The sequence below is a fragment of the Phasianus colchicus genome, chromosome 3 (genome assembly GCF_987193195.1).
Source record: "Phasianus colchicus chromosome 3, bPhaCol1.hap1.1, whole genome shotgun sequence".
NCBI lineage: Eukaryota > Metazoa > Chordata > Aves > Galliformes > Phasianidae > Phasianus > Phasianus colchicus.
Genome location: NC_143438.1, coordinates 21,542,742 through 21,555,719, shown reverse-complemented (window position 1 = coordinate 21,555,719; position 12,978 = coordinate 21,542,742). Strand labels below are relative to the sequence as shown.

Here is a 12,978-nt window from a genome sequence, read left to right as displayed (position 1 = left end):
CTTGCAAAAATCTGCACCAGGTGACACACTTTCATGGCAAGATGGCATCATTACTAGGAGAATGTTGCACATGCAGTCCATCTTTCATCAGCCTGAACATATGGAAGTTAGAAGGTACCAAATCCAGATGATATAGGGGACATGGTAAGACATTCCAGCCAAGTCTGATAATATGCCTCACAGTCTTCAAACTGATATGCATCCTGGTGCTATTCGTATAAAGAGAAAGATTGTTGTCTGATGTGAATCTAGAAGTTTGAGTTTTCAGCTTAGTCAGTGTTGTGATGTAGCAGAATAGGAGTACCTAGGCGACTGGAACATATTTGCTAGGCTAGGCACTTAATGCCAAGGACTGACATTTGCTGGTCTGTAGTAGGCGTAGCGAGGACACGGTGTGTGACGGGGTCAGGTTCCCTATGCTCAGGGCTTGCCAGGTGCTGTCCCACGATAGGACAGCGTGAATGCAAGGGGTGTAGACAAAGCAGGGACGAGAATATTTAAGTGCCTGCTACATTTTAATAAACGCCATTTTGCTTCACCTATACTTGGGGTCTGTGTGAGCATTTGGCCCCGACCTGGTATGGGGTCGGTTTCGCTGGCAAAGCAGCACCTTATGGGGTGGAAAACGAGTGTTGCAGAGAGAACGGCAACAAATGGTGACCCCGACGTGATTCACCCTGTGAGTAGTAGCTGCCCGGCGTGCCCGTAAGGCGGTGGAACCTGTGAGGTGGCGGCAGGTCGCCTGCGGAAGACACACTGCGGTGGAACCTGTGAGGTGGCGGCAGGTCGCGTGTGTAACTATGGATCAAGTAATTAAGGTATTTTTACATTTTTGTAAAACTTATTGCGGTAAGACCGTTCCTTCTAAGAAGGAGATCGCGGCCGTGTTATCGCGGCTAGAAAAGGAGGGTGAGCTGGACTCCCCTCAACAGGTGCTCGATTCAAACAAGTGGGACTCACTTACTTCGGCGCTGTGCCAGCGCGCCATGTCCGACCAAAAAGCCTCAGAGCTTAAAACGTGGGGCTTGATACTTGAGGCTCTTAAAGCGGCAAAGGCAGAAGGAGGGTTCGGGGTGGACCGGAGCGCGACGGGGGCTGCCGGGAGCGGGTCTTTGCTTTCTCATAGATCCAGCGAGGCAAAGATGGCGCCGACGGCGGAGAGCAGAGGCGGAGAGACGGAGAAGAAGGAGTCGCCGAGTCAGTCATGTGAGCCGACAGCCCCGCCCTTGCCTTACCCTGCTCCGTCTTTATGCCCTTCTTTGGAGAAAACGTCACAGCCAGAACCGCCCCTTGAAGAACGCGATAGGGCGGTAGGCGGAGCGCGCCGGTGTGGGAGCCCGCACCCGGGAGGGAGCCCGCGCCGGTGGGGGGGCCCGGTTACTGACTGGGCTAAAGTTAAAGAGGCAGCAGAAGAAAAGGGCTTAGCGAATCCAGCTGCGTTTCCGGTTGTAGCCTCAGAAAACGGCCCAATTTGGGTTCCTCTAGACCCGAAAGGGATCACAAGGGTGCTTGAGGCAGTTGAGAAAAAGGGTTTGAAATCCCCCTTGACGATGAATGCCCTCGAGAACCTTACCGCACAGGGGCCTCTCCTACCCTATGATATAGAGAATTTGATGCGTATGGTTTTGAAGCCGGTGCAGTATACATTGTGGAAGGAGGAGTGGCAGGCCCGGCTCAGACAATTATTGGTTACAGCGCAAAACGATCCAGCTAACGTATTACACAACTCCGACCTTCAGAGATTGATGGGTAGCGCACCAGGTCTGTTAACTGCCCAAGCACAAGTTACCAACCTGAGACCTGGGGAATTAATTGCTACATCTGACGCCGCTTTAGAGGCGTTTAGAAGGCTCGCAAGGAATGCAGAGCCCTCTACTCCGTGGACAGAAATTACACAGGGCCCCACGGAGTCATTCCAGGATTTTGCAAATAGGCTGATAAAAGCCGTAGAAGGGTCAGACCTTCCTAGGGCGGTCCATAACCCTGTTATTCTGGACTGCCTTTATCAAAAGTCGAACGGGGACGTACGTGCTTTGCTAAGAGCGGCACCGGAAAAGTTTCACACCCCCGGTGAGGCCATCAAGTATATCGTAGAGAAGCAAAAGTCAAATCCGTCTGTGGCAGGCGAGGTTGCTGCCGCAGTGACTGGAGTGATGATGGCGCACGGGGGCTTTGGTTATCATCACCCCGGCTATCCGGCAGTGGATCAAGAGGCTCAAGGCCCATGTTTTAGGTGCGGCCAGTGGGGCCATATCAGGGCCCAGTGTAGGGCCAGAATAGAGGGTATGCTGCTGTAAAACATGTCAGTACGGGAAGTGTCATGTGGATCCCGGCGAGAAAGGTCAAACCAGATCTGATGAAAGAGAACAGTAACGGGGGACTCTGAGTTTTGCAGGTATGGCTCCTGTTAACACCGAAGAAGAAGGAGACAGCCCAGGAACCCCGAAAGAAGGCCGGGAGAAGCATGGAGGAAACTCAACTGTTGCTGCCAACGAGAAAACGCGTTTCTAACAGGGGCATGAATGTGAAGACCTAGAAGGAATGTGTTGCTTCAATCTTAGCGACCACAGCGTATCCATCCATAAAGCGCTGAAAGCCCTGCGAGACCATACGGAGAGGATCCAGGTGGACGACGACCCCATCGGAGACGGGTTCAAGAAGACGTTTGGCAACTTCGGGAGTTGGATTGTGAAGATCGTTAAGGACATAGTATTAGCACTCTTAGTAATTGTGTGTATTGCCACTATTCTGCCGTGTGTGATTATGTGCTTTCAGAATTGCTTGCTAAGGATTATGTAGTAGCTTAGGGACCAATGCATAGAGTATAGAGTATCACGGGTATCGGGAACAATTGTAGCGTTTGCGTTCGCGCTGTTACGGGATATTACTGAGCATAGGGAGGGGGAGATGTAGTAGGCGTAGCGAGGACACGGTGTGTGACGGGGTCAGGTTCCCTATGCTCAGGGCTTGCCAGGTGCTGTCCCACGATAGGACAGCGTGAATGCAAGGGGTGTAGACAAAGCAGGGACGAGAATATTTAAGTGCCTGCTACATTTTAATAAACGCCATTTTGCTTCACCTATACTTGGGGTCTGTGTGAGCATTTGGCCCCGACCTGGTATGGGGTCGGTTTCGCTGGCAAAGCAGCACCTTATGGGGTGGAAAACGAGTGTTGCAGAGAGAACGGCAACACTGGTCTAGTAGTGCAAATCATAGAGTCATAGAATCACAAGGTTGGAAAGGACCTACAAGATCAACTGTCCTCCCATTACTGTTGCTACCACAAGTTACTTAACCATATCCTGTAACACCTCATCCAAATGCCAGGGACGGTAACTCCACCACCTCCTTGGGAAGGCTACTCTAGTGCCTGACCACTATCTGAGAGAAAAAGTTTTTCCTTATGTCTAATCTAAATCTCCTCTGGCCATTTCCTCAGGTCCTGTTTGTTGCATGGGAGAAGAGGCCAAACCTCTCTGCGTCACAATCTCCCTTCAAGAAGTTGTAGAGCGCAATGAAGTTTCCCCTGAGCCTCCTCTTTTCCAAACTAAACAATCCCAGCTCCCTCAGCTGCTCATCATGAGACTTGTGCTCCAGACCCCTGAACAGTTACCCTTCTCTGGACATCCAGGTTCTCAATGTCTTTTTTGTAGTGAGGGGCTCAAAACTGAACTCCATACTCAATATATTCACTCAAATGGTGAATGCTCAAGCTGTGGCCTCACCAGAGCTGAGTACAGGGGGATGATTAACTTCCTGCTCCTGCTGGCCACACTATTTCTAATGCAGGCCAGGAAGGCATGGGCCCTCTTGGCCACCTGGGCACACTGTCGGGTCATGTTCAGCCAAGCATCAACCAACACCTGCAGGTCCCTTTCCTCTTCACAGTCATCCAGCCACTCATCCCCAAGCCTGTAGCATTGCATGGGGTTATTGTGGCCAAAGTGCAAGATCCGGCACTTGGCCTTGTTGAATCTCATCCCATTCACCTCAGACCAGAAATCCAGCTTTATCTAGATCCCACTGAAGGGCTTCCCTACCCTCAGGCAGATCAACACTACCTCCCAACGTGGTGTCATCCGCAAGCTTATTCAAGGTACACTCAGTGCCCTGATCTAGGTCATCAATAAAGATATTAAATAAGATGGGCCCCAGTACTGACCCCTGGGGGACACCACTTGTAACGGGTCACCAGCTGGACTTAACTCCATTAATCACTACCTGCTGGGCACGGCCCTCTAGCCAGTTTCTTACCCAAAGAAGGGTATACCTGCCCAGGCCACGGGCAGCCAGTTTCCCAAGGAGAATACTGTAAAAGACCATGTCAAAGGCTTTGCTGAAGTCTAGGTAGAATACATCAGCAGCCTTTCCCTCATCTATCAGTCTGGTCACCCAGTTCTAGAAGGAGATGAGGTTGGTCATGACCTGCCTTTCATGAATCCTTCGCTGGGCCTGATCCCCTGAATGCCATGCACATGCTGTGTGATCTCACTCAAGATGATTTGCTCCATTACTTTCCCTTACTAAGGTCAGGTTGACAGGCCTGTAGTTCCCCAGTTCCTCCTTACAGCCCTTCTTGTAGATGGGAGTCACATCAGCAAACTTCCTGTCTTCTGGGACCTCTCCAGATAACCAAGAGCTCTGGTAGATGGTAGAAAGAGGGTTGGCACCTGAGGGTGGAGCTCATCCAGTCCCATGGACTTGTGACAATCCAGATGGAGAAGGAGCTCTCTAAGTGTCTCCATCTGAATCACTGGGGATGTATTCTGCATACCATCCCAGACTTCTAGATCAGGGCATAAAGTGCCCTGAGGATAATTGATCTGCCTATTAAAGACAGATGTAAAGAAGGCATTGAGGACCTCAGCCTTCTCCTTATCCTCAGTGGTCACACTCCCTGCTGCATCAAGTAAAGGATGGAAATTCTCTTTGGTTCTTCTCTTATCATTGATAGATTTGTAGAAGGATTTTTTATTCTCTTCTACTGCAGTGATCAATCTGAGTTCAAGTTGGGCTTTTACCTTGCTAACTTCCTGCCTGCATACATTAGCAAGTTCCTTGCAATCTCCCTAAGTAGCCTTGGGGAGGATATAGAGTCTATTTCTTCTGGAGTCTCAGCAATAGTTCTCAGTTCATCCACACCCACCTTCTTCCCCTACAGCTTGCCTTACAGCATACAAAAGCAGCCTGTTCTTGTGCCTTAAAGATTTCCATCTTGAGGAGCATCCAGGCTTCCTGGACCCATTTACCCTTAAGGAGCGACTCCCAAGGGACCCTAGCAAGAAGCGTCCTGAGCAGGTCAAAGTCCACCTTCTGGAAGTTCAAGATAGCCATTTTGATAGTCACCCTTCTGACATCTCCAAGAATAGAGAATTCTACAATTTCATGGTCGCTGTGCCCAAACATGGTCTGCTCAGTCCCCAACCTTCACATCTCCCATCAGTCCTTCTCTGTTAGTGAAGAACAGGTCCAGCAGGGCACCACCCCAGTAGGCTCTCATACCCACTGTGTAAGAAAGCTATCTTCCACACACTCTAGAAACCTCTTGGACTGCATCCTCTGCGCTGTATTATATTTCCAACATATATCAGGGAAATTGAAGTCTCCCATGAGAATGAGTGCTGGCAATTGCGCAACTTCCACAAGCTGCTCACTGAATGCCTCATCCTTCTCTTCATCCTGATCTATCATCCTGATCCTGGTCTATAACAGACCCCCACCACGATGTCACCCCTACAGGCCTTCCCCCTGATCCTTATCCATAGACACTCAACTATATAATTCCCAACCTCAAGCTCTTCAACATCAAAACACTATTTAATATAAAGAGCCACACCACCACCCTTCTTTCCTTATCTATCCCTTCTGAAGAGCTTGTAGCCATCCATCACAGCACTCTGGTCATGGGATTGGTCCCACCATGAAAAGAAGGATGAAGAGTGGAGAAACAGCTGCAATATGACTGTGAAATTGCTGATCATGCGGCAAGGACAAGTGTACATTATGGTCTGTTTAGGGGCCACAAGAAAATACACTTAGCACAGAGAGTGGAGAGTAAAGTGCAGTATAGTAACAATGACATGTTGCAGTGAGAATACCTGTGATTCCATCTGTAGGTAAGAAAGTTTCATTAGAATTGCTATCTGGGAAGCAGTTTGTGTTTGATTCTATCTTGAATAGGGCTCTGTTATAAACTTAAGGTACAGCTATGAAAAATTAGTTATCAATCCTCGTAATAGTCATTTGGACACGGAAATACAGACTGAGTGCACTATCCTCCCTTCTCAAGGATTTGTGCAAGTCACTATTGCCATTATGCTGAGTGTTTGTAAGGAAGTGGCAAACACTGGGAGAAGTAGTGCATTGTAATTGCTTTACCTGGTATAGGAAGGAAAAATGTACATAAACGTAAAAAATAAAAATAAAATGCAAAGGTTAGATTAATATTGTCACAAGAAACAATTAAAACTCCTCTTTTATACCTTACATGGAGAGTACATGTAAAAATTAAAAATAGTGCCTTTGTGTTTTCTTGTAAAACATAAATTTTTAATTTAAATATAACACATCCATGCCATATAAGATTCTAAATTACTTCTTAAATACTTCTGTCTGTATCACAACATTTGAATGTGAAATTTTAGCTGAATGATTTTGATTGTATTAGCCAGATGCTTCCACATTTTCTTAATCGTCTTGCTAAAGTCATGGAGACTCTCTATATGGTCTTTTTATAAACAACATCTGTCTCTAGGAAAAAAAAAAAATGTTAGTAATGATTACTCTTAGCTCTCACTTGATCAGAGGATTCTCTCTAAGTGTCAGGAATCTATGCCATGTAAGTCTTTTCAGGATCAGAGCCCAATATATTTGTTGATGTTATATACTATTACTGTTATGATTAATAATATAAGTATGAAATAATGATGAGCATAAATGAGAGATTTCCCATTGAACTACTGGCTCAGCATTATATCTCATGATCCTGCCTAGATTCTTCACTTAATGAAATCCTAAAATTAAATTGAAATCTTAAAATTAAATTTAATCCTAAAGCTAAATTGAAATCCTGGAAACAGATTCATTATGCTCCAGCTGCATATTAAAAAGTTGTTACAGGTGGCTTAAATCAGCTAAATAATGTTGCATAAACTTAGTTTATACGTGGTATCCCAAGATTTTGATTAATCTTTCATTTTGAGGGATCTGATGATTATACAATGTAAAAATCTTAATTTTTTATTTTTTAGAGAGAGAGCTTTTGTTCTTAAAGGCAATCCTGTGAAATTTAAACTCTGAAAGTTTTTAATGATTGTAGTTTTTAGATGCTTTTAGCAAACATACCAAGATGGAAAATGAATCAGTGTAGAACAGAAGTAAATACTGAATGATTAATCTAATTTTTCCTCCAGAATTATGTCATCCTCACAACAGTCACTGTGAGGCATTTCTTTAGCTTTTAGTTGAAATGAAACATAATTTTATGTGTATTAAATATTGATGCATGCCACTTCTTTGTATTTGTTAATTTAATGACTTTATAAAGGCATCTATTAGTGTACATCTATTAGTGTGGCATACAGGAGACTTATATTCAATTTGAAAACCCATCTTGCTGCTGAGGATAGATCTTGTGCATTGGGAAATTTCTTAACTAGGGCAATAAGAGTCAGCTTAATCTTCCGCTTCAAGGCAGAGTTGAGTAGCAAGAAAGAGAAAAAAAGGAAGGGAAGGGAAAAATAATATAGTTTGTCTTAAATCCATTTACAATAGATCAGGTGACTGGGAACAACAATACCCTACAGCAGGAAAATAATTTTCTGTCTTGTTTCCTGATCTTGTGTTCCAGTACCAGAAAGAGTGTGCTACAATTTGAGTCCTACTTTTTTTTTTTTCACCAAAAAGTAATTATTTTTACAATGCCCTCCCAAGTGTATCATTGCAGCTTACTAGCCAATAAGGCTTAAGTGCTTAACATCTTCCATAGAAAAGATGTTTTTCCAGGTGAATGTCAGATGAATGTTGTCAGTATTTTGCCACTTCTAGGAATTCAGCTCTCAATTAATGCAGTTAATTTCTAGACAATTTGTTTCATGAGCAGTCTGATCTTAGAAGAAACTCAGTTAGAGCTTACCCTTTTTCCAGCTATCCTCTTGAAAAATTAATCTGAACCAGATGAAATCTAGTGGGTCTTACATTAAATTGCCAAGAATTTTCTATAACATTTTCCCGGAAGATCTGTTGCCCACTGAAAAGATAGAAAATAGCTATAATCCAGTTTGGTAGTTTTTCAGTGGTCAAAATAATTATAATTCTACATAGCAAAATAAAGTGTTGTTCAGCATTTCTAGAAAAGTCATTTCCAGAATTTGGCAGCAGAAATGCCATCTGCCTGTAAAACACAGGCTATTACAGAGTTTACAAAAGAATATGGAAACTTAGTTAATCGATTTCATTAAAACTATTGGGAGTCAAACTGTTATGTACAACCCACCAGGTAAACAGCCACAGCACTGCAAGGAATTTTGAATCACTAGGGCTATAATCAGTCTTGCAATAATACAAAATTGCCAGCAGCAAAATCAAGAAATACTAGCATGCAGACCAGTGGTTCAGGAATCCTAAAGAAGAATAAGAAAATAAATATATATATATATATATATATATAATTTTAAGAGAGAAGCCAGAATGGTAGCTTAACATTGAAATTTCTGACCTCAAAAAGCAGATAATATTTATTATTTATTTCTTATATTTAATATTTATTTATTATTTATTTTATATAATATGCTTACTGGCTGAGGATTATTTCACTTTTAATTAACATAAGTGAGTTATTTTTACACTTATTCCCTAAACTCTCCTTTAGAGTTCAATTCCATTTTATGTCACCATTCATTAATAACATTGAAAGAGTAAGGGAGAAAATGAAATTATCCTCTTTAGCTGTCATTTCTCGGTAATATTGAAAACTTTGGGGTAGCTGTATTTTCAAACTTCTTTTATACAAAGCAAGGAAAATTATGCAGAGATTTCAACATCTATTTCAACTGCATATGTAAATACCTTTCCATGACTATTGTTAGCTTTGTTAGCTACAGACATCCAAGGGTTCTGGTTTTGTAAGAGTTTTGGTCTAACACTCATTCTCAATGTCACTGTAAGAAAATTGAGAAAGAACATTTTAATTTTTATTAAATATGCAAACAGAAAAACTAATTGTTAATACCATATTGAGATGTTCCTTTAGTGAGCACTCATAAAAAAAACTATATATGACAGTAACTGTAAACAGCAATTAATACGCAGAGTGTTGCTCCACATTTTCCAAAGCTTCACACTTTCTCTATGATTTTCACTGGCAATTAACAGCAAGAAATGATTCATCAGAAAGTGTCAAGGAAGAAATAGACACTATGATGAAGCATAAATTGTTTCTAAAGAAGTTTGACACTATTCAAAAAAGTCTTCCACGCTTTCTGTCCTTTCCCCTCTTTTCAATGCCATTATATTTTAACACCATTCTGAAGTGCAACTGTGTTCTGTCACCTTCAAAGAGCTCAGTAAATCTATCATATGTTGTGTATCACGATTCAAAGCTAAAAAATATTTTCATCAGAATAGTATAGTTCCATTATATATATAGTTCCAGAATAGAATAGTTCCATTCCCAAACACTAGAAGATTGAAAGGGAAACTTTACTCTTTCCTAAATGACACTTAGAGCTATAGAAATCTTAGCTCTTTTCCCAATATTTCAGAAACAAGGCATCTAAAAGACAACAATATTTCAAAGTCATATTTTAGTCCACAGAAGTTTACTCTCTGTAACCATTCAACACAAATATCTTCCAGTCTCTAATACGTCCATCCTGGGCTTATTTCTTCAATTCTTTCCCCCCAGAACAGCATTATCATACACGTAAGAACTGGAATTATAAATAAGCTCCATTTTCTACTTAATTCTTGTGCTACCATAACCACTACTTACTCCAAGAGAAAGCCAAAGCAAGAATCTTCAATGAAATACATAGTCCCACCATTCAGTAGTAGGCAGCAGAACTCACTCATATGATAGGAATATTTCCTTTTACATGCTGGGTGGAAATCACAAGATTTCAAGAAGAAAGGATTGTGGTCTACCAGAATAGTCTGTCCATCTCGCAATCTCATCTGGAGGATTGTGAAACAAGAAACATCAGTGGTAACCACTTAGTCAAATTCTTTTACAATAAAGTATCCTCTCTTCAGGCCACACGTAGGGTGTCCTATCATATAAAATAATAAATATATATATATAAGAATGCATGTTTAAAAGGAAAGTTTTAACTATCATGACCCACTAGTTCCAACCCTCATATGCAGTGGACAGTTGCCAACCACTGAATCAAGATTAGATCAAGTTGCCCAAGGCCCCATCCAACCTGGCCTTGATCACTTCCAGGTATGGGCATCCACAGTTTCTCTACGCAGCCTGTGCCTGTCTGTCATCACTCTCTCAGTGAAAAACTTCATCTGGACATCTAATCTAAACCTATCCTCCTTTAATTTAAAACCATTTTCCCTTGTCTTATCATAATCTACCAGGCTATGTGTTCACTGGCAAAATAACTTACTGTAAAGTGTGAGCATAGTGAAAATACCTGATTTTTATATTGACTTGTCAGTGAAGCAGTCAGCAACAAAGGAAAATCAAAGCACAATAGCCAAAGAATAAATCTATTTGAATTTTGATTGCTCAAGGCTGACTAAGCATTCAGTCTCAGTGCCAAAATATGGAATTTGTTGCCTATTAGGATCTGCAAATGTATTCCTGTATATATAGTATCTACAGGGACAATTGTGCACCATATGTGGAGTTTTGTTTTGAATTATTTAATAGTTTTCCGTCCAGGACTAACTTATATTCCAGCAAAGTTTTATACAGAGAGAAAATCAAAAGCCAAGAAGGGATTATGATTCCCATGCTAAGTTACAAGTGAATATGGGGAGGTAGCATCTGTTCCACTTTATCTGACCACCCAATACTGCATAAAACTGAAACTGGATGAAAAGGCAAGTGTAGAAATTATTTCCCAGTCTGTACATTGACAGTGGTTGAGAGTGCATGTCAAGACTGCTTCTAACGTCAGAAGGGTTAACAAGTTGTGTAGTCCAGAAAAAAATACTGTTAAAATTTTCATTATCTTCATCTTAATCTCTATATTTCTCCTTTTCCCTCTTCAACTGTATAAGAAGCTAAATCATAGTAATCCTATAAAAATCATAAATGATTAGGCTAAGAAAACATTTTCCGATTTTACAGCTAGTGTTTTCTGGTTTTTAATTATTGGATAAATCTGTCTTACACATAAACCCTGATGTGTTTTGGATGACAATTTTCCTACATGCATGAAGTGAGGGTATCCTGTATTTCAATTGTACTTCATGGGGAGCACAGTTAACAAGTGTTTCTCCCATGATGAATATCCCTATGCCCAGGAGTTTTAGCAACCATTTGTTTCTTTGGTTAATGCCTCCCACACTATTTTCTCCCATAAGCTTCTGGGAATGCCCTCTGTAACAACTCTTTAGCACCTTCTGGAACTTGTTTTCTCCTTCCACTGATCATCAAGGAGTCACAGAGAAATGGGGTGTACACATGACTCAGGAAATAAACTCACATTATTCTGCATCTCCACTTCGCTTGTGTACTCTTTTGCCTCACAGAAGTCCAACCCAAAAGTAGAAGATATATCTTTGACTCTTCTCATATTTTCTTTCCTCCTGTCTGCAACTCTGGAGCATGTTAATCAAAGAGCTTCTCTGTCCTATCAATCCACTACAAAATTGTCAGCGTCTCCTTCCCAGAACACTTTTGAATGCCACCCATACCTTTCAAAGTACCTATCAAAGAAGGAAGATGCTGTGATTCTTCTCTCTATATTTTTTTGTATATAACTATTGTCTTTCAAGAAGTACAGACACCAACACACCAAGAGGTCGTCGTAATTTGTATCTTATAAGTAATCACATTTTAAAGTCTGTAGCCTTGTGATGTCAGTGCAAGAAATAGCTAGAAAACCTGATAAGAGTGCATTTGTTTTGCAGTGAACAAGTCTAAGCTACAGTAGTTTTTAAATAGCTTTGTATATTAATATCCAGGAATGCACCTGCAGTGTTGTCAATTATAATGATTTTATATTACATGTCTAATGAGTCTTAGTTGCCTGCTACATGGAAACATGATTAAAGGCTAAGTCTATGAATTTTTCCTTTTTCAATATGATTTTCATACTCCATTAATATTGATAGGATCATTGCTAACTGGATAACTGCCTTTTCAAATATCTTGTGGAAGTGCAGTTGCTAATAACAAAAGAGCCATGACTTCCTGGGTGTTTTAATGAGACCATCACCATGCCTCCAGGCAAAACAATTGTCAATTTGCAGTGCAAGGAGATGGATAGAAAATAACCTCTGAAAGGAGCATAAGAGCCATATGGCAGACTGAGGAGATGCAGGAAAACAGGCAGGAAGGACTGTGGAGTATATAATGAATTATATATCTGGTGGTGTCAGATGGAGAGGTAGTATATAAGAGCTATCTTCTCTTCAAGCAGCCTGGTAAATAATTTTTTCTTTTTTTTTTTTTTTCAGACCTCTGTTTGGTCTTCTCTGCCCATTTTTGGGTGAATACATTGAGCTTCAGAAATCCTGAATTAAAAACAAGATTTTACACAAGATTTGCTTTGATTTCAAAAGAATTTAGAGAAATTCTTGGAATTTTTGGATAGTTTGAGACTATAGAATGTATTGTGTTCAGGATCTCCTGCTGGCAGAATATAAGAAAATGTCAAAAATAATATAAAAACAGTTTTACTATTAATCTTAATGAAGGACTAAAAATCTCTTCCCAGACTTTTTTTTTTTTTTTTCCCAGGGTATTTTTTGGTTTGTTTGCAAAGCAATTTTCACCTTCTCTAGCAAAAATAGGTA

At 41.3% G+C, this 12,978-nt stretch overlaps 1 protein-coding gene across 1 annotated transcript; it reads left to right on the top strand.

Moving 5' to 3' along the window:
- Positions 1-372: 372 nt before the first annotated feature.
- LOC149918447 (uncharacterized) lies at positions 373-3,084 on the top strand. Its single transcript, XM_090137071.1, has one exon. The coding sequence runs from the start codon at positions 801-803 to the stop codon at positions 2,295-2,297; it is 1,497 nt and encodes a 498-aa protein (XP_089993197.1). The 5' UTR covers positions 373-800; the 3' UTR covers positions 2,298-3,084.
- Positions 3,085-12,978: the final 9,894 nt, after the last annotated feature.